General features: G+C 41.6%; 1 protein-coding gene across 1 annotated transcript; it reads right to left on the bottom strand.

Annotated features, from left to right (window-relative positions):
* Positions 1–3,322: 3,322 nt before the first annotated feature.
* On the bottom strand, positions 3,323–19,636 carry LOC125255175 (serine-rich adhesin for platelets-like). The gene is made up of 7 exons (XM_048170208.1): positions 19,342–19,636; positions 18,290–18,670; positions 17,713–17,793; positions 6,433–17,520; positions 4,164–6,370; positions 3,809–3,853; positions 3,323–3,687 (listed from the first exon to the last, which is right to left on the bottom strand). The coding sequence occupies exons 1-5, from the start codon at positions 19,634–19,636 to the stop codon at positions 4,197–4,199; spliced, it is 14,019 nt and encodes a 4,672-aa protein (XP_048026165.1). The 3' UTR covers positions 3,323–3,687; positions 3,809–3,853; positions 4,164–4,196.
* Between the last annotated feature and the right edge of the window lie 2,041 nt (positions 19,637–21,677).

Genomic DNA, 21,677 nt, shown 5'->3' with positions numbered 1-21,677 from the left:
TTTTTTATTGTACTTTATTTACCTCAGAAGTGTTTACTATGTGGCTGTGCGTGGAAAAGAAAGCGCACAAGATGAGACCCAGACAGTGGATTAAGAATACATTTATACAGTTAACCAAAATGATAATTTATTTTCATATGGCATGCGAGGCTACAGCTTCAAATCTGTTAAGAGTCCATTTTAAGTAAATTATAATATCTATTTATTTGTTATATCATAATCTGCGCGACACCGTCGTTGACTTTTTTGATGACATTTGTAGTGTGTTCCAAATGAGTGATTATTGTCAGCGAAGTCCACTTCAACGGATATACCGTGGTCAGGGAGTAGGGAGCAGTGAACACTACATAGGGACCCTGTAGAAAGGAACGCAGCTTAAACCTGTCTGGAGTTTTCATGTTGCTTTGCGAAGTACGTCACCCGGATCGTTGATCTGATTAGTTGAAGGACTATCCAATTGCGTGAATAATGCTCGTTGATCACGCCTCTTGTGCAGTAGAAAATACATACAGACTCTCCAGACCAATGTTCAATTTTAAATTGAGCTTGGTCTGGTGATAGCCAGACAAAAACTTCATGGTATTCCACACAAATCAAGTCTGTTGGAAAATACAAAAGGTCATAGCATCCTCTAGTGTTAAACTGAAATACTGCACATACTTAAATACATTAAATACATACTTTATATCTTCTCTGGCTTCCTATTAGAAGAACAAAATTTTACAGTAAAACTTTACAATAAGGTTTTATTTGTTAAAAAGTTAATAAATGCTGTAAAATGTAGCAATGTAGTCAGTTCATGTAAACTAATGCATTAACTAAAGTTAACAAATGAGACCTTATTTTAAAGTGTTAAGCAATTTTTACAGATTTTTTTTTTTGATAATGTCTCCAAAATTTTAAGTATTACTATCCTGTAGCAATTTCCCATCATAAACCCTGAAGTCTTTTCACAAAAAAAAAAAAAAAAAAAAAAAAATTAAGTGTAAAGAAGTGTAATTCTCTGATCTCTGATGCAGAACCCTGAGCGAGGTGAGATGGGATCAGTCCATTAGGTGTGGATGCTGTCAACGATGACCGTGTCCCACTGTTCTGTGACAGAGACAGAGTACCTGTTCTGGAGCTGTTCAGCCTCACAGGACGTGTGACGACTCACAGACACTCTGGAGGACCATCTGAATTTCACATCCAGAAAGAAGCAGCCCCTCATTAAAAAACTCTTATTTCTGTGTCAGGTAGACTTGCAGGTAATCAATCACCTTGTCACAGTTGGTTTTTCCCTATTATTTTGTCTCAATTAGAACCTTTCAGGGTGAATTCTTTCTAATTAAATATAATTTCTAATTGTTACTGAGTTGAAGAGAAAGGAAAATGTCTCTGCTTATGATTAAGCTATATTTTGTTTCTCCCCCTCAGGTAGTTTTCACTTCATATTTCTGGATCAGATTGCACCTGAACACAACACCTGTATGTGCTTATTGAACATTTCAACACCAAAGGCATAATGGGAGGATATCCACACACTGGAGAAGTTAAACATTTAAAAAGTGCTTTTCTCCTCATAAAATAAGGTGAAGTACTTTTCTATAACATTTTAGTGTAACCTCTCGTTGTTTGTTACTTCAGTATAGCTTCAGTACACAAGGTGCAAAGTCTCAACATAAGACATTTAGTTTCCGCACTTTAAATTTACTACCTGTCTAATTTGTAATTTGTAGTTACTCATTATAAGAGTTTTAATTAACCCTTTTTTCCTATAGCACTTTATACAATATAGATTGTTTCAAAGCAGCTTCAGAATCATAAAACTGAAATGATGCAAACGTCATCAAATATGAGGCTCTACAGAAGGCGATAGTGTGCTTAGTTAAGTTTAGACTTTAGTTTAACTTCTCTTTGTAACAGCATTATTAAGGAAACAAGGATAAAATTGTGGCATGCTTAATGATCTATGAGATTTGGCACAGAATAGTATCAGATGCAATAAAAAGCTTCTTATCCCACACTCTTAAATTATGAGAACTCAGGGAATTAAAATGTGGAGGATGCATAACATCAGCTGCTATGGACTTTTATGGGTGATGAATTTCACCAAACACAATGTAACATGAACCTTTAACTCATATGTGGTGGCATGAAGATTAAAACATTTAAGATAATAAAATAATTAGATCTCAACTCAGTACTTCATGTTCATGTATTGATTTATATGTTAAACATCTGCGCTATTAAACTGCTGCAACTCAATTAACGAGTCTTTGAGTCAAACCCTGAAGTGGTTGTTTTTTGAAACTATAACTTATGTAGGCTAATAAACCTGCTCTGTCACTCCTACTGTATGTCTTAGATGGACTATTCCTGCATGGCAAGTAAAGAGCTATTATTAATTGAAATGCTTGTGTTTTTTATTATTATTTTGATAGTTGCTTTTGATATTCTGTAGGCAAGAAAACACAAACACATTTGAAACGCTTAAAATCTCTTATTAGTTTCACAATATTTTATCGACTCAAGGCTGAAATTGCTACAGCATAAATTATGCATTTATCAATAGGTTACACACAGCATTATTCATGCAACCAATCATGTGAGAGCATAGGTGGGATTTTCATTTTAATTTGTTGGAACTTAGTGTAATTATCTATTGATGAGTCTATGAATACTGGAGGAGAAAAATCGATGGAGCAGAAATGGTGCGGGGATTCCCAGGCTGCCCCAGTCTGGAATGACTGACAGCTCACTTCTAACCTGCCTCTTATTGACTTCACAGTACCTCATTTTAATCAATTCTTGTATTATAAATGAAGGTATGTATCTGTCCAAATCTGTGCACAAACACTGATAAATAAGTAAACTATTGAGAAATTTGTGTTGCACGATTGGCAAAATCTAAAAATTTAAGTTCAAAGTTCACTGACGAACTGAAATGCAGATTGTTTTTGTGAATTATACAACACGAATATAGGCACATTTTCAATACTACTTTAACTTTTAATGTTAAGCAGATGATATATGTGGGCTGCTATCATTCTGGATCAAAGAAGCTTTCATTTAATCATCATTGTATTTATTAATTTAACTATTTTTCTACAACATATATAACAAACTAGTAGATTGTTCTAGCGATAATTACTTTTACTTGCCATTAGATATTACTTTCATTAAATAATTTTCAGACCTCAGGTCAAATCTCAAAACGTCATATTTCTACAGTCCCCATTTTGCCACCCAATTATTATTATTATTTTTTTTAAATGTGTGTGATCAATGCAAGGAATAACTTTTCTTTGAAAATAATTTATTACTCAATAACAGTAGTCATTTTACAAAAAATACAGCAAATTTGCAGAATCAATTTTTAAATTAGTCTAAAGCAATAATAAAACTCAGTCTTATGTCACCATACTGGTGAGAAGACTATGACGATAAACAAAATACATTATTATAGGTACAGCAAATAAAAGTTCCTTCACATATAGACAATTTATAAGTTATGTTTCTTTTTTTTTTCTTTCTTTCTTTTCTTTTTTTTTTAAATATGAGAGTAGTATGGACAATAAATATGACAAAAAAATCTAAACATTTAAAACTATAGGTAATTGTTTGTGGAAATAGAAGATGGTGTAGGCTGTCAGGAGAAACAACGCAAACCTGGGGCCATTGACTTTACTTGGATCTTTACTTTTTCTGTAAGTAGAAGAAAAAATACGGCTCAGTGAATGGTATACATAAAATAAATATGTCTATAAACTGTATATAATATAAGTGAAAAATAAGCATACAGGTTACTAAAGAGTAGAGTGTTTACCTGAGCTCCCTTCAGACCCATGGATGTGGAAGTGCTGATATTAACCTGCAGGTTAAAAGTGGATAATCAGAATGAATAATGAAAGTGTGATCACTTATAATATGACACATACTTACTAATAAGTTACCTCTTATTTCAATTACATAAATTCAAATTACCATTTTTTTTTTTTATGTATGTAACCATGTTTTGTTTTATTTATTTGGGCTGTCAAGCGAATAAAAATGTTAATTAATTAATCACCACATAGTGTAATTAATTATTTCTATTAAATTAAATTATTCACATATAACATTTTATTCATTTATTGTGTTATATCAAATTAAGATGTACTACTGTAGTGTTATTAGGGTACCTGTGAAGGTTGTTTCTGTTGTCTTTTCGGTCATCATGGTGCTTTCTGATGTTGTACTTTCTGTTGTTGTGGTGACCGGTGTTGTGGACTTTCTGTTGTTGTGGTTCCCACAGATGTGGTGCTTTCAGCAGCTGTGGTACTTTTAGGTGTTGTGGTTCCCACAGATGTGGTGCTTTCTGTGGATGTGGTTTTGGCTGTTGTATGTTGTGGACTTGTTGTGGCTGTGGTTGTACTTTCAGCTGTTGTAGTGCCTGGTGTTGTGGTCTTAGTTGTACTTTCTACTGTTGTGGTTGCTGTGGTGCTTTCTATTGTTGTTGAACCCACACTTGTGGTCTCAGTTGTGCTTTCTGCTGTTGTGGCCACGGTTCTGGTACTTTCTGTTGCTGTGGTACTTTCTGCTGTTGTGGTGCTTTCAGGAGTTGTGGTCTCAGTTGTGCTGCTTCCTGTTGTTGTGATTTTGCTTGTCATAATTTCAGGAGTTGTGGTGCTTTCTGCTGTTGTGGTCTCGGTTGTGGTACTCTCTGTTGTTGTGGTTCCCACAGATGTGGAGCTTTCTGCAGTTGTAGTACTTTCTGCTGTTGTGGTTCCCACAGATGTGGTGCTTTCTGCTGTTGTGGTCTCGGCTGTTGTACTTTCTGGAGTTGTTGCGGCTGTGGTTGTACTTTCAGCTGTTGTAGTGCCTGGTGTTGTGGTCTCAGTTGTACTTTCTGCTGTTGTGGTTGCTGTGGTGCTTTCTGTTGTTGTTGAACCCACAGCTGTGGTCGCAGCTGCGCTTTCTGCTGTTGTGGTCTCGGCTGTTGTACTTTCTGGAGTTGTTGTGGCTGTGGTTGTACTTTCAGTTGTTGTAGTGCCTGGTGTTGTGGTCTTAGTTGTACTTTCTACTGTTGTGGTTGCTGTGGTGCTTTCTATTGTTGTTGAACCCACACTTGTGGTCTCAGTTGTGCTTTCTGCTGTTGTGGCCACAGTTGTGGTACTTTCTGTTGCTGTGGTACTTTCTGCTGTTGTGGTTCCCACAGATGTGGTGCTTTCTGCAGTTGTGGTCTCGGCTGTTGTACTTTCTGGAGTTGTTGTGGCTGTGGTTGTACTTTCAGCTGTTGTAGTGCCTGGTGTTGTGGTCTTAGTTGTGCTTTCTGCTATTGTGGCCGCGGTTGTGGTACTTTCTGTTGCTGTGGTACTTTCTGCTGTTGTAGTGCTTTCTGGAGTTGTGGTCTCAGTTGTGCTGCTTTCTGTTGTTGTGATTTTGCTTGTCATAATTTCAGGAGTTGTGGTGCTTTCTGTAGTGGTGCTGTCTGCTGTTGTGGTCTTGGTTGTGGTACTCTCTGTTGTTGTGTTTCCCACAGATGTGGTGCTTTCTGCAGTTGTGGTCTCGGTTGTGGTACTTTCTGCTGTTGTGGTTCCCACAGATGTGGTGCTTTCTGCAGTTGTGGTCTCGGCTGTTGTACTTTCTGGAGTTGTTGTGGCTGTGGTTGTACTTTCAGTTGTTGTAGTGCCTGGTGTTGTCGTATCAGTTGTAGTACTTTCTGTTGCTGTGGTGCTTTCTGTTCTTGTAGTACCCACAGTTGTGGTCTCAGTTGTGGTACTTTCTGGAGTTATTGTGGCTGAGGTTGTACTTTCCGTTGTTACAGTGCCTGGTGTTGTGGTCTCAGTTGTAGTGCTTTCTGCTGTTGTGGTCTCACTTGTAGTACTTTCGTTTGCTGTGGTGCTTTCTGTTGTTGTTGCACCCATAGTTGTGGTCTCAGTTGTACTTTCTGCTGTTGTGATTGCTGTGGTGTTTTCTGTTGTTGTAGAACACACACTTGTGGTCTCAGTTATGCTTTCTGCTGTTGGGGTCTCGGTTGTGGTACTTTCTGCAGTTGTGGTACTTTCTGCTGTTGTGGCCTTGGTTGTGGTACTCTCTGTTGTTGTGGTTCCCACAGATGTGGTGCTTTCTGCAGTTGTGGTCTCGGTTGTGGTACTTTCTGGTGTTGTGGTTCCCACAGATGTGGTGCTTTCTGTGGTCTCGGCTGTTGTACTTTCTGGAGTTGTTGTGGCAGTGCTTGTAGTGCTTTCTGCTGTTGTAGGTTTGCTTGTGGTACTTTCTGTTGCTGTTGTGCTTTCTCTTGTTGAAGAACCCACAGTTGTGGTCGCAGTTGCGTTTTCTGCTGTTGTGGTCTCGCTTGTGGTACTTTCTGTTGCAGTTGTGGTCGTGGTGCTTTCTGTTGTTGTTTCTGCTGTTGTGGTCTCGCTTGTGGTACTTTCTGTTGCTGTGGTGCTTTGTTGTGTGAAGAACCCACAGTTGTGCTTTCCGCTGTTGTGGATTCGGTTGTGGTACTTTCTGCAGTTGTGGTCTCTGTTGTTGTACTTTCTGGAGTTGTTGTGGCTGTGGCTGTACTTTCAGTTGTTGTAGAGCCTGGTGTTGTCGTATCAGTTGTAGTACTTTCTGTTGCTGTGGTGCTTTCTGTTGTAGTAGTACCCACAGTTGTGGTCTCAGTTGTGGTACTTTCTGGAGTTATTGTGGCTGAGGTTGTACTTTCCGTTGTTACAGTGCCTGGTGTTGTGGTCTCAGTTGTAGTGCTTTCTGCTGTTGTGCTCTCGCTTGTAGTACATTCTGTTGCTGTGGTACTTTCTGTTGTTGTTGCACCCATACTTGTGGTCTCAGTTGTACTTTCTGCTGTTGTGGATGCTGTGGTGCTTACTGTTGTTGTAGAAACCACACTTGTGGCCTCAGTTGTGCTTTCTGCTGTTGTGGTCTCGGTTGTGGTACTTTCTGCTGTTGTGGTCTCGATTGTGGTACTTTCTGCTGTTCTGGTCTCAGTTGTGGTGCTTTCTGTTGTTGTGATTTTGCTTGTGGTACTTTCTGGAGTTGTGGGGCTTTCTGTTGTGCTGCTTTCTGCTGTTGTAGTCTTGGTTGTGGTACTTTCTGTTGTTGTCGTTCCCGTAGATGTGGTGCTTTCAGCAGTTGTAGTATTTTCTGGTGTTGTAGTTTCCTCAGATGTGGTGCTTTCTTTGGTTGTGGTTTTGGCTGTTGTACTTTCTGGAGTTGTTGTGGCTGTGGTTGTACTTTCAGTTGTTGTAGTGCCTGGTGTTGTGGTCTCAGTTGTACTTTCTGCTGTTGTGGTTGCTGTGGTGCTTTCTGTTGTTGTTGAACCCACACTTGTGGTCTCACTTGTGCTTTCTGCTGTTGTGGTCTCGGTTGTGGTACTTTCTGGTGTTGTGGTTCCCACAGATGTGGTGCTTTCTGTGGTCTCGGCTGTTGTACTTTCTGGAGTTGTTGTGGCAGTGGTTGTAGTGCTTTCTGCTGTTGTAGGCTCGCTTGTGGTACTTTCTGTTGCTGTTGTGCTTTCTTTTGTTGAAGAACCCACAGTTGTGGTCGCAGTTGCACTTTCTGCTGTTGTGGTCTCAGTTGTGGAACTTTCTGGAGTTGTTGTGGCTGTGGTTGTACTTTCAGTTGTTGGAGGGCCTGATGTTGTGGTCTCTGATGTAGTGCTTTCTGCTGTTGTGGATTCGGTTGTGGTACTTTCTGGAGTTGTGGTCTCGGTTGTGGTACTTTCTAGAGTTGTGGTACTTTCTAGAGTTGTGGTGCTTTCTGTTGTTGTGATTTTGCTTGTGGTACTTTCTGGAGTTGTGGTGCTTTCTGCGGTTGTAGTCTCGGTTGTGGTACTTTCTGTTGTTGTGGCTCCCACAGATGTGGTGCTTTCAGCAGTTGTGGTACTTTCTAGAGTTGTGGTACTTTCTAGAGTTGTGGTGCTTTCTGTTGTTGTGATTTTGCTTGTGGTACTTTCTGGAGTTGTGGTGCTTTCTGCGGTTGTAGTCTCGGTTGTCGTACTTTCTGGAGTTGTTGTGGCAGTAGTTGTACTATCAGTTTTTGTAGTGCCTGGTGTTGTGGTCTCAGTTGTAGTGCTTTCTGCTGTTGTAGGCTCGCTTGTGGTACTTTCTGTTGCTGTTGTGCTTTTTGTTGTTGAAGAACCCACAGTTGTGGTCGCAGCTGCGCTTTCTGCTGTTGTGGACTCGGTTGTGGTACTTTCTGGAGTCGTTGTGGCAGTGGTTGTACTTTCAGTTGTTGTAGTGCCTGGTGTTGTGGTCTCAGTTGTACTTTCTGCTGTTGTGGTTGCTGTGGTGCTTTCTGTTGTTGTTGAACCCACACTTGTGGTCTCAGTTGTGCTTTCTGCTGTTGTGGTCTTGGTTGTGGTACTTTCTGCAGTTGTTGTGGCTGTGGTTGTACTTTCAGTGGTTGTAGTGCCTGGTGTTGAGGTCTCAGTTGTAGTGGTTTCTGCTGTTGTGGTCTCACTTGTGGTACTTTCTGTTGCTGTGGTGCTTTCTGTTGTTGAACAACCCACAGTTGTGGTCGCAGTTGTGCTTTCTGCTGTTGTGGACTCAGTTGTGGTACTTTCTAGAGTTGTGGTACTTTCTGGAGTTGTGGTCTCAGTTGTAGTGCTTTCTGTTGTTGTGATTTTGCTTGTGGTACTTTCTGGAGTTGTGGTGCTTTCTGTTGTGGTGCTCTCTGCTGTTGTGGACTCGGTTGTGGTACTTTCTGGAGTTGTGGAGCTTTCTGTTGTGGTGCTCTCTGCTGTTGTGGTCTCGGTTGTGGTACTCTCTGTTGTTGTGGTTCCCACAGATGTGGTGCTTTCTGCGGTTGTGGTCTCGGTTGTGGTACTTTCTGGAGTTGTTGTGGCTGTGGTTGTAATTTCAGTTGTTGTAGTGCCTGGTGTTGAGGTCTCAGTTGTAGTGCTTTCTGCTGTTGTGGTGTCGCTTGTGGTATTTTCTATTGCTGTGATGCTTTCTGTTGTTGAAGAACCCACAGTTGCGGTCACAGTTGTGCTTTCTGCTGTTGTGGACTCGGTTGTGGTACTTTCTGGAGTTGTGGAGCTTCCTGTTGTGGTGCTCTCTGCTGTTGTGTTCTCGGTTGTGGTACGCTCTGTTGTTGTGGTTCCCAGAGATGTGGTGCTTTCTGCAGTTGTGGTCTCGGCTGTTGTACTTTCTGGAGTTGTTGTGGCTGTGGTTGTACTTTCAGTTGTTGTAATGCCTGGTGTTGTCGTATCAGTTGTAGTACTTTGTGTTGCTGTGGTGCTCTCTGTTGTTGTTGAACCCACAATTGGGGTCTCAGTTGTGCTTTCTGCTATTGTGGTCTCGGTTGTGGTACTTTCTGGAGTTGTTGTGGCTGTCGTTGTAATTTCAGTTGTTTTAGTGCCTGGTGTTGAGGTCTCAGTTGTAGTGCTTTCTGCTGTTGTGGTGTCGCTTGTGGTACTTTCTATTGCTGTGGTGCTTTCTGTTGTTGAAGAACCCACAGTTGTGCTTTCTGCTGTTGTGGACTCGGTTGTGGTACTTTCTGGAGTTGTGGAGCTTTCTGTTGTGGTGCTCTCTGCTGTTGTGGTCTCGGTTGTGGTACTCTCTGTTGTTGTGGTTCCCACAGATGTGGTGCTTTCTGCAGTTGTGGTCTCGGCTGTTGTACTTTCTGGAGTTGTTGTGGCTGTGGTTGTACTTTCAGTTGTTATAGTGCCTGGTGTTGTCGTATCAGTTGTAGTACTTTCTGTTGCTGTGGTGCTTTCTGTTGTTGTAGAACCCGCACTTCCGGTCTCAGTTATGCTTTCTGTTGTTGGGGTCTCGGTTGTGGTACTTTCTGCAGTTGTGGTACTTTCTGCTGTTGTGGCCTCGGTTGTGGTGCTCTCTGTTTTTGTGGTTCCCACAGATGTGGTGCTTTCTGCAGTTGTGGTCTCGGCTGTTGTACTTTCTGTTGTTGTGGTTCCCACAGATGTGGTGCTTTCAGCAGTTGTGGTACTTTCTGGTGTTGTGGTTCCCTCAGATGTGGTGCTTTCTGTGGTTGTGGTTTCAACTGTTGTACTTTCTGGAGTTGAGGTCTCAGTTGTGGTGCTTTCTGTTGTTGTGATTTTGCTTGTGGTACTTTCTGGAGTTGTGGTGCTTTCTGCGGTTGTGGTCTCGGTTGTGGTACTTTCTGTTGTTGTGGTTCCGAGAGATGTGGTGCTTTCAGCAGTTGTGGTACTTTCTGGTGTTGTGATTCCCTCAGATGTGGTGCTTTCTGTTGTTGTGGATTCGGTTGTGGTACTTTCTGCTCTTGTGGTCTCGGTTGTGGTATTTTCTAGAGTTGTGGTACTTTCTGGAGTTGTGGTCTCAGTTGTTGTGTTTTCTGTTGTTGTGATTTTGCTTGTGGTACTTTCTGGAGTTGTGGAGCTTTCTGTTGTGGTGCTCTCTGCTGTTGTGGTCTCGATTGTGGTACTTTCTGGTGTTGTGGTTCCCACAGATGTGGTGCTTTCAGCAGTTGTGGTCTCGGTTGTGGAACTTTCTGCTGTTGTCGTTCCAACAGATGTGGTACTTTCTGCTGTTGTGGCCTCGGTTGTGGTACTCTCTGTTTTTGTGGTTCCCACAGATGTGCTTTCTGCAGTTGTGGTCTCTACTGTTGTACTTTCTGGAGTTGTTGTGCTTTCTGGTGTGGTGCTTTCTGCGGTTGTGGTCTCGGTTGTGGTACTTTCTGTTCTTGTGGTTCCCACAGATGTGGTGCGTTCAGCAGTTGTAGTAGTTTCTGGTGTTGTGGTTCCCAGAGATGTGGTGCTTTCTGTGGTTTCAGCTGCTGTACTTTCTAGAGTTGTTGTGGCTGTGGTTGTACTTTCAGTTGTTGTAGTGCCTGGTGTTGTGGTCCCAGTTGTACTTTCTGCTCTTGTGGTTGCCGTGGTGCTCTCTGTTGTTGTTGAACCCACACTTGGGGTCTCAGTTGTGCTTTCTGCTATTGTGGTCTCGGTTGTGGTACTTTCTGGAGTTGTTGTGGCTGTGGTTGTAATTTCAGTTGTTGAAGTGCCTGGTGTTGAGGTCTCAGTTGTAGTACTTTCTGTTGCTGTGGTGCTTTCTGTTGTTTTAGAACCCACACTTGCGGTCTCAGTTATGCTTTCTGCTGTTGGGGTCTCGGTTGTGGTACTTTCTGCAGTTGTGGTACTTTCTGGTGTGGTGCTTTCTGCGGTTGTGGTCTCGGTTGTGGTACTTTCTGTTGTTGTGGTTCCCACAGATGTGGTGCGTTCAGCAGTTGTGGTAGTTTCTGGTGTTGTGGTTCCCAGAGATGTGGTGCTTTCTGTGGTTGTGGTTTCAGCTGCTCTACTTTCTAGAGTTGTTGTGGCTGTGGTTGTACTTTCAGTTGTTGTAGTGCCTGGTGTTGTAGTCCCAGTTGTACTTTCTGCTCTTGTGGTTGCTGTGGTGCTCTCTGTTGTTGTTGAACCCACATTTGTGGTCTCAGTTGTGCTTTCTGCTATTGTGGTCTCGGTTGTGGTACTTTCTGGAGTTGTTGTGGCTGTGGTTGTAATTTCTGTTGCTGTAGTGCCTGGTGTTGAGGTCTCAGTTGTAGTGCTTTCTGCAGTTGTGGTGTCGCTTGTGGTATTTTCTATTGCTGTGATGCTTTCTGTTGTTGAAGAACCCACAGTTGCGGTCACAGTTGTGCTTTCTGCTGTTGTGGACTCGGTTGTGGTACTTTCTGGAGTTGTGGAGCTTTCTGTTGTGGTGCTCTCTGCTGTTGTGGTCTCGGTTGTGGTACTCTCTGTTGTTGTGGTTCCCAGAGATGTGGTGCTTTCTGCAGTTGTGGTCTCGGCTGTTGTACTTTCTGGAGTTGATGTGGCTGTGGTTGTACTTTCAGTTGTTGTAATGCCTGGTGTTGTCGTATCAGTTGTAGTACTTTCTGTTGCTGTGGTGCTTTCTGTTGTTGTAGAACCCACACTTGTGGTCTCAGTTATGCTTTCTGCTTTTGGGGTCTCGGTTGTGGTACTTTCTGCAGTTGTGGTAGTTTCTGCTGTTGTGGCCTCGGTTGTGGTACTCTCTGTTTTTGTGGTTCCCACAGATGTGGTGCTTTCTGCAGTTGTGGTCTCGGCTGTTGTACTTTCTGTTGTTGTGGTTCCCACAGATGTGGTGCTTTCAGCAGTTGTGGTACTTTCTGGTGTTGTGGTTCCCTCAGATGTGGTGCTTTCTGTGGTTGTGGTTTCAACTGTTGTACTTTCTGGAGTTGAGGTCTCAGTTGTGGTGCTTTCTGTTGTTGTGATTTTGCTTGTGGTACTTTCTGGAGTTGTGGTGCTTTCTGCGGTTGTGGTCTCGGTTGTGGTACTTTCTGTTGTTGTGGTTCCGAGAGATGTGGTGCTTTCAGCAGTTGTGGTACTTTCTGGTGTTGTGATTCCCTCAGATGTGGTGCTTTCTGTTGTTGTGGATTCGGTTGTGGTACTTTCTGCTCTTGTGGTCTCGGTTGTGGTATTTTCTAGAGTTGTGGTACTTTCTGGAGTTGTGGTCTCAGTTGTGGTGTTTTCTGTTGTTGTGATTTTGCTTGTGGTACTTTCTGGAGTTGTGAAGCTTTCTGTTGTGGTGCTCTCTGCTGTTGTGGTCTCGGTTGTGGTACTTTCTGGTGTTGTGGTTCCCACAGATGTGGTGCTTTCAGCAGTTGTGGTCTCGGTTGTGGAACTTTCTGCTGTTGTCGTTCCAACAGATGTGGTGCTTTCTGCAGTTGTGGTCTCGGCTGTTGTACTTTCTGGAGTTGTTGTGGCTGTGGTTGTAATTTCAGTTGTTGTAGTGCCTGGTGTTGAGGTCTCAGTTGTAGTGCTTTCTGCTGTTGTGGTGTTGCTTGTGGTACTTTCGATTGCTGTGGTGCTTTCTGTTGTTGAAGAACCCACAGTTGTGGTCACAGTTGTGCTTTCTGCTGTTGTGGACTCGGTTGTGGTACTTTCTGGAGTTGTGGAGCTTTCTGTTGTGGTGCTCTCTGCTGTTGTGGTCTCGGTTGTGGTACTCTCTGTTGTTGTGGTTCCCAGAGATGTGGTGCTTTCTGCGGTTGTGGTCTCGTCTGTTTTACTTTCTGGAGTTGTTGTGGCTGTGGTTGTACTTTCAGTTGTTGTAATGCCTGGTGTTGTCGTATCAGTTGTAGTACTTTCTGTTGCTGTGGTGCTTTCTGTTGTTGTAGAACCCACACTTGTGGTCTCAGTTATGCTTTCTGCTGTTGGGGTCTCGGATGTGGTACTTTCTGCAGTTGTGGTACGTTCTGCTGCTGTGGCTTCGGTTGTGGTACTTTTGGGTGTTGTGGTTCCCACAGATGTGGTGCTTTCTGCGGATGTGGTCTCGGCTGTTGTACTTTCTGGAGTTGTTGTGGCTGTGGTTGTACTTTCAGTTGTTGTAGTGCCTGGTGTTGTCGTATCAGTTGTAGTACTTTCTGTTGCTGTGGTGCTTTCTGTTGCTGTGGTGCTTTCTGTTGTTGTAGAACCCACACTTGCGGTCTCAGTTATGCTTTCTGTTGTTGGGGTCTCGGTTGTGGTACTTTCTGCAGTTGTGGTACTTTCTGGAGTTGTGGTGCTTTCTGCGGTTGTGATCTCGGTTGTGGTACTTTCTGTTGTTGTGGTTCCCACAGATGTGGTGCTTTCAGCAGTTGTGGTAGTTTCTGGTGTTGTGGTTCCCAGAGATGTGGTGCTTTCTGTGGTTGTGGTTTCAGCTGCTGTACTTTCTGGAGTTGTTGTGGCTGTGGTTGTACTTTCAGTTGTTGTAGTGCCTGGTGTTGTGGTCCCAGTTGTACTTTCTGCTCTTGTGGTTGCTGTGGTGCTCTCTGTTGTTGTTGAACCCACACTTGGGGTCTCAGTTGTGCTTTCTGCTATTGTGGTCTCGGTTGTGGTACTTTCTGGAGTTGTTGTGGCTGTCGTTGTAATTTCAGTTGTTGTAGTGCCTGGTGTTGAGGTCTCAGTTGTAGTGCTTTCTGCTGTTGTGGTGTCGCTTGTGGTACTTTCTATTGCTGTGGTGCTTTCTGTTGTTGAAGAACCCACAGTTGTGCTTTCTGCTGTTGTGGACTCGGTTGTGGTACTTTCTGGAGTTGTGGAGCTTTCTGTTGTGGTGCTCTCTGCTGTTGTGGTCTCGGTTGTGGTACTCTCTGTTGTTGTGGTTCCCACAGATGTGGTGCTTTCTGCGGATGTGGTCTCGGCTGTTGTACTTTCTGGAGTTGTTGTGGCTGTGGTTGTACTTTCAGTTGTTATAGTGCCTGGTGTTGTCGTATCAGTTGTAGTACTTTCTGTTGCTGTGGTGCTTTCTGTTGTTGTAGAACCCACACTTGTGGTCTCAGTTATGCTTTCTGTTGTTGGGGTCTCGGTTGTGGTACTTTCTGGTGTTGTGGTTCCCACAGATGTGGTGCTTTCTGTGGTCTCGGCTGTTGTTTTTTCTGGAGTTGTTGTGGCAGTGGTTGTTGTGCTTTCTGCTGTTGTAGGCTTGCTTGTGGTACTTTCTGTTGCTGTGGTGCTTTCTGTTGTTGAAGAACCCACAGTTGTGCTTTCTGATGTTGTGGATTCGGTTGTGGTACTTTCTGGAGTTGTGGTCTCGGTTGTGGTACTTTCTAGAGTTGTGGTACTTTCTGGAGTTGTGGTCTCAGTTGTACTACTTTCTGTTGTGATGCTTTCTGCGGTTGTGGTCTCGGTTGTGGTACTTTCTGGTGTTGTGGTTCCCTCAGATGTGGTGCTTTCTGTGGTTGTTGTGGCTGTGGTTGTACTTTCAGTTGTTGTAGTGCCTGGTGTTGTGGTCTCAGTTGTAGTGCTTTCTGCTGTTGTGGTCTCGCTTGTGGTACTTTCTGTTGCTGTGGTGCTTTCTGTTGTTGAAGAACCCACAGTTGTCCTTTCTGCTGTTGTGGATTCGGTTGTGGTACTTTCTGGAGTTGTGGTCTCGGTTGTGGTACTTTCTAGAGTTGTGGTACTTTCTGGAGTTGTGGTCTCAGTTGTGGTGCTTTCTGTTGTTGTGATTTTGCTTGTGGTACTTTCTGGAGTTGTGGTGCTTTCTGTTGTGGTGCTTTCTGCGGTTGTGGTCTCGGTTGTGGTGGTTCCCACAGATATGGTGCTTTCTGCAGTTGTGGTTCTTTTTGGTGTTGTGGTTCCTAGAGATGTGGTGCTTTCTGTGGTTGTGGTTTCAGCTGCTGTACTTTCTGGAGTTGTTGTGGCTGTGGTTGTACTTTCAGTTGTTGTAGTGCTTTGTGTTGTGGTCTCAGTTGTACTTTCTGCTTTTGTGGTTGCTGTGGTGCTCTCTGTTGATGTTGAACCCACACTTGGGGTCTCAATTGTGCTTTCTGCTATTGTGGTCTCGGTTGTGATACTTTCTGAAGTTGTTGTGGCTGTGGTTGTAATTTCAGTTGTTGTAGTGCCTGGTGTTGAGGTCTCAGTTGTAGTGCTTTCTGCTGTTGTGGTGTCGCTTGTGGTACTTTCTATTGCTGTGTTGCTTTCTGTTGTTGAAGAACCCACAGTTGTGGTCACAGTTGTGCTTTCTGCTGTTGTGGACTCGGTTGTGGTACTTTCTGGAGTTGTGGTCTCAGTTGTATTGCTTTGTGTTGTTGTGATTTTGCTTGTGGTAGTTTCTGGAGTTGTGGAGCTTTCTGTTGTGGTGCTCTCTGCTGTTGTGGTCTCGGTTGTGGTACTCTCTGTTGTTTTGGTTCCCACAGATGTGGTGCTTTCTGTGGTTGTGGTCTCGGTTGTGGTACTTTCTGCTGTTGTCGTTCCAACAGATGTGGTGCTTTCTGCAGTTGTGGTCTCGGCTGTTGTACTTTCTGCAGTTGTTGTGGCTGCGGTTGTACTTTCAGTTGTTGTAGTGCCTGGTGTTGTCGTATCAGTTGTAGTACCTTCTGTTGCTCTGGTGCTTTCTGTTGCTGTAGAAGCCACACTTGTGGTCTCAGTTATGCTTTCTGCTGTTGGGGTCTCGGTTGTGGTACTTTCTGCAGTTGTGGTACTTTCTGCTGTTGTGGCCTCGGTTGTGGTACTCTCTGTTGTTGTGGTTCCCACAGATGTGGTGTTTTCTGCAGTTGTGGTCTCGGTTGTGGTACTTTCTGGTTTTGTGGTTCCCACAGATGTGGCGCTTTCTGTGGTCTCGGCTGTTGTACTTTCTGGAGTTGTTGTGGCAGTGGTTGTAGTGCTTTCTGCTGTTGTAGGCTCGCTTGTGGTACTTTCTCTTGCTGTTGTGCTTTCTGTTGTTGAAGAACCCACAGTTGTGGTCGCATTTGCGCTTTCTGCTGTTGTGGTCTCAGTTGTGGAACTTTCTCGAGTTGTTGTGGCTGTGGATGTACTTTCAGTTGTTGTAGTGCCTGGTGTTGTGGTCTCTGTTGTAGTGCTTTCTACTGTTGTGGTTGCTGTGGTGCTTTCTGTTGTTGTTGAACCCACACTTGTGGTCTCAGTTGTGCTTTCCGCTGTTGTGGTATCGGTTGTGGTACTTTCTGGAGTTGTTGTGGTTGTGGTTGTACTTTCAGTGGTTGTAGTGCCTGGTGTTGAGGTCGCAGTTGTGCTTTCTGCTGTTGTGGACTCGGTTGTGGTACTTTCTAGAGTTGTGCTGCTTTCTGGTGTTGTGATTTTGCTTGTGGTACTTTCTGGAGTTGTGGTGCTTTCTGTTGTGTTGCTTTCTGCAGTTGTGGTCTCGGTTGTGGTACTTTCTGTTGTTTCGGTTCCCACAGATGTGGTGCTTTCTGTGGTTGTGGTACTTTCTGGTGTTGTTGTGCTTTCAACTGTTGAGGTGCTTTCTGCTTTTGTTGTCTCAGTTGTGGTGATTTCTGCTGTTGTGGTCTTGGTTTTGGTACTTTCTGGAGTTGTGGTGCTTTCTGGAGTTGTGGCGTCAGGTGTTTTGCTTTCTGGTGTTGTTGTTCCTGTGGTTGTAATTTCTGTTGTTGTAGTACCGACAGTTGTGCTTATTTCTGCGGTTGTTGTCACGGCTGTTGTACTTTCTGAAATTTTTGTGGCTGTGGTCGTACCTTCTGATGTTGTAGTGCCTGGTGTTGTGGTCTGACTTGTGGTACTTTCTAATGCTGAGTTGCTTTCTGTTGTTGTAGTAGCCACAGTTGTGGTGCTGTCTGTGGTTGTGGTCTCGGCTGTGGTACTTTCTAGAGTTGTGGTGCTTTCTGTTGTTGTACTTTCTGCTGTTGTGGTGCCAGGTTTTTTGGTCTGAGGTGTGGTGCTTTCTGCTGTTGTGGTCTTACTTGTGGTAATTTCTGTTGTTGTAGTACCCACAGTTTTGGGGCTTTCTGCTGTTGTGGTCTCACTTATGGTGCTTTCTGCTGTTGTGGTGCTTTCCGTTGTGGTTTCCACAGTTGTAGTGCTTTCTGCGGTTGTGGTCTCAGCTGCTGTAATTTCTGGAATTGTTTTGGCTACTGATGTGGTTGTCGTACTTTGTGGAGTTGTGCCTGTGGTCATACTTTCTGTTGTTGTAGTATCCAAATTTGTGGTCTCAGGTGTGGTGCTTTCTGCTGTTGTAGTACCCACAGTTGTGGTACTTTCTGTTGTTGTAGTACTCACATTTGTGGTGCTCTCTGCTGTTGTGGTCTCACCAGTGGTACTTTCTGAAGATGTGGTTCGTGTGTTTATACTTTCTGTTTTTGTGGTTTCCATTGTTATTGTTCTATCCACTTTGTCTGTAAGGGGCAGTGAATGTATATAAATATTTTAACTTAAAATATTTTATATAATTTCATTTATATATAATTTGATCTGTTAATTCAAAATAGGTAATTCCATGTATCATATTTATCTCATATACATGTAACTCATAACATAGATCTGAACTGCTCATTCAAAACAAAAACATAATTTTCACATTAAATTACCAGTGTCCATTGTTGTAGTATCTATAAATGTAGTTTTTATGGTTGAACTTGTCTCCATCATGATGGTATTGTGCCCAATATCTGAAAAAAAAAAAGAAAAAAAAAAACATATTACAAATTTGATAAGTACTAAAACAACATACAATTACTCTCTCTCTCTCTCTCTCTCTCTCTCTCTCTCACACACACACACACACACACACACACACACACACAGACACACTAGTTCAGAAGCAGTCTGAACTATTTGCTTACTAACAGCAAATCTGAATCATAAACAGAAGAGACCTCTAACCGCACATTTCACACTGTTTTATTTTTAATTTCTTCATATGCAGTCAAAATTTCTTAAGATGGATCTAGTCATGTGAAAAATCCTACAGATTGCAAATCAGCACATTACATTACCAGTTGTAATGTCCATGGTTGTAGTTTCTGTGGTTAACATTGTCTCGGGAGCGACAGTAGTATAGGTAGTGTTTGTGTTCCTAACATCTGAAAAACAGTAATGCTCTGTAAATCAACAAAGCTACACTTATGACTCATGTAAACAAAGGGAAAATGTAAAAGTGTTTACCTGCACAGTACACCAATGAGCAGAAATCTGGTTTCACAAACTCATAAACATAATAATTGCCAGGGCAGACTTTGACTTTAATAGGATTTGATTGGAAATAACAGCAGTTATTGTCCCAGTGACCACAGACATCTCGAGTGACCACTCCATCCTCAACTGTTGGATGTCCTCCTTTCAGCCACAGTGGAGCATGAGTGCCACAACTATGCTGCTCAACACATGTGTCTGGCATCTGAACGCTCTGACCCTGAATGAAGAGACGATACCAGCCATCCCAGCTGACCTCACAGTCACACATTATTTCAGAGGAAAATTGATTGTTGGTGGCTCTCCATGGATCATTCAGCACTTTGTAGTTGTTGCAGGGGTCAACAGGGGGCGCTATTATGGAAAGAAATGTTTCTGAGTAAGTCAATTTCTAATTGTTATAGGCCAATACTTTTTACTGTTGGATTAGTTACAACAGTTTTTGAGTCTGAGCATCTCATTTAACATAATTTAGCATTGTCAAAAGCAGATGACCTTTTAAAAATCCTTAAAGTCCCAATGAAAACAAAATTGAAGTTTTTTGGTTTTGAGTAGGAAAATGTTCATCAATGATTATGATGACATCACATTGCACTTCAGCTTCATCAGATTTTATGTCCAATCAAATGCTCTCTAGAATCTAAAGCGTCCTGCCCTCTACATTATAAACAGATGTTGAAGCTACGGCTAAAATCGGTCAATTGCATTTAAGGGCATTTCAGTGGGCAAACCCATTATACTTGAGTGCATTAGGTTTGCTAATCTGAACAAAAATTCTTCAGATTGTAAAACATTACATTACCAGTCGTAATGGCTGGGGTTGAGAAGGTATAGGTGGTGTTGATGTTCCTTACATCTGAAAAAAAAAAAAAAAAAAAAAAAAAAAAATATATATATATATATATATATATATATATATATATATATATATATATATATATATATATAATAAAAATAAGATTATACCAACAAATATGAAATTATGACTTAATGCTGTAAACAAAAGAAAAATGTAATATACGTACCTGCACAGTATGCCAAAAAGCAGAAAGATGGTTTCACAAACTCATAAACATAATAGTCTGTACAGGCTTTGACTTTAATGGGATTGGACTGAAAAGCACAGCAGTCATTGTCATAGTGACCGCAAACATCTCGAGTGACCACTCCATCCTCAACTGTTGGATGTCCTCCTTTCAGCCACAGTGGAGAATGAGTGCCACAGCTATACTCATCAACACATGTGTCCGGCATCTGAACACTCTGACCCTGAAAGAAGAGACGATACCAGCCGTTCCAGCTGACTTCACAGTCGCACATTATTTCGGAGGAATATTGATTGTTGGTGGCTCTTCGAAGGTCATCCAGCATTTTGTAATTGTTGCAGGGGTCATCTGTTTTGTAAACATTAAAATACTGCTTGTAAATGTTTGTAAATTCATATTTCAATGTTACCATTACATATTTAAAATTAGATTAGGCTTGTTTCACTTGTGTTTAAAGTTAGTGAAAGCTAAAGACTGAGCATCTCTTTTCTTTTAGTTGTGACAAATGGGATATAAACAGTCTAACAATTCTTACCATAAGTACTGGCAAGTATTGTAATGTTTTGGTAGCTTAATGTTTTAAAGTATTAAAATGTGGAATGTGTATCTCATGATGTTACCTGTGATGGAATGATTGACAGTTTGAGTGACGGTTTGATGCACACACCTACACTATGTGGTTTTTAAGATGCAATTATATAACGCACTATTACATCCCATTAGATGCGTACACTATTGCAACATGCTCAAAAAAATGTTCTTTCTTATGATAAAAACTACATACTTTTAGGCCATCGTTTTAGGGCAAATTGCAACACAGCACACATTTTTCACAATCCATACATTTATCTGAGAATAATTGCACTTTTCAATAAACTAAGTATTGGGGTACTTTTGATTGCATTAATAGTTTTTTATTTGCATTTCTTCACACTAAGGTCCTTGCCTTCAAAACTAATAACAGTGATCAAAACGGACTCTTATTTTAGCCAACAATTTTTGATGCATAATGAAGTACTGCATACTTTTCAGTTAACACAGTTATTAAAAGCTGTTATTAAAGTGTCTCTATACTATTGAAATAACATGTTTATCATGAAGTTCTAAAATGAAGATCTTTTTCCCCCCACATGCTTTGTTTGTCTAATAGAAATCTAGAGATTAAAAGGGGAAGCAGTATTGTAACTGTTGAAGTGGAAGTATTGTAAGTGTTCTAAGATGAATGGAAATAATTACCTGTTAGTAGTCCTTCAATTATTTCACCTTTAAAACAACAACAATATATATATATATATATATAAGAACAATGATTTAATTTTGAAGGATGATACATTCAGTTCAATTATTTGAATACACTGTAGCATCATTTGAATGTACTGTAGCATCACATACACATTCAGACTTTAAAGATGTATAAACACTCACCAAAAAGCAGCATTAAAACACACAATGAGAATAGAAACCTCATTGTGATAAACGGCACCTCTTACACCTGCACACACAAACATTAACATGTGAAATATGTGTTTCTGTATTTATTGTATTAAATTTAGGGTTGCACTTATGTGCACTTTCACTGAACTTACTAAGAAAGTACTGAATAATATAAGGTAACTACATGGTTTAAGATTAGGTTTAGATTCAGGACTAGTACCTGGTTATTACTCAGTTATTGTAATTACTACAATAAGTATGTAGTATGTACATGTAAAACAGGACTGTATAATAAAGTGTTTGGCAACACTTGGAAAAACAACTTAATAAAAAGCCTTCATTTTTTTTTACTACCACCTTAGTTAACATTAAGTAATAAAGAACAATACTTATACAGCATTTCTTAATCTTTGTTGATGTTAACGTCAACATTTACAAGCAAATTTTTAAATATTACAATGCTGTAAAATATATATTGTTCATTGCTTCTTCATGTTAGTTAATGCATTGACTAATTTTACCATATTTGGCCATATTGTAAAACGTTACTAAAATGTATATTACAAAATAATTTAGATTTATCAAAAGCAGATTACTGAAAGAGTAATTAGAGCTCAAAGGGATAAAATGAACTAAATAACATTACCTGATCTTTCTTGAAATGTTTCTTCACAAACTTCAAAACACAGTGATGTGAACATCAATGTGAACATCAATAACACAGGCATGGGTGTCAGAACCATTGTATGTAGGTGAGACCCACCCACTTTTTAAGACCAACCCACTCACTTTTACCATCTCTAATTCAGCATTTGTCTGAATGCAGCATTTGCTATTTTTTAAAACATCGCCAAGTAAACCGCTGCGTTTATAAAGAAATG

Source organism: Megalobrama amblycephala, linkage group LG20 (genome assembly GCF_018812025.1).
Source record: "Megalobrama amblycephala isolate DHTTF-2021 linkage group LG20, ASM1881202v1, whole genome shotgun sequence".
Taxonomy (NCBI): Eukaryota; Metazoa; Chordata; class Actinopteri; order Cypriniformes; family Xenocyprididae; genus Megalobrama; species Megalobrama amblycephala.
Note: the sequence above shows the minus strand (reverse complement) of the source record. Positions and strands in the feature narration are given on the sequence as shown.

Excerpts from the sequence above, each read along its gene's own strand:
- LOC125255175 (XM_048170208.1), bottom strand. The coding sequence starts at position 19,636 with ATGTGCGACTGTGAAGTCAGCTGGAACGGCTGGTATCGTCTCTTCTTT. Across the intron at positions 17,794-18,289 it reads CTCATTGGTGTACTGTGCAG|ATATTGGGCACAATACCATC; the intron begins GTAAACACTTTT and ends TTTTTTTTTCAG. Across the intron at positions 17,521-17,712 it reads TACTACAACAATGGACACTG|ACAAAGTGGATAGAACAATA; the intron begins GTAATTTAATGT and ends TGCCCCTTACAG.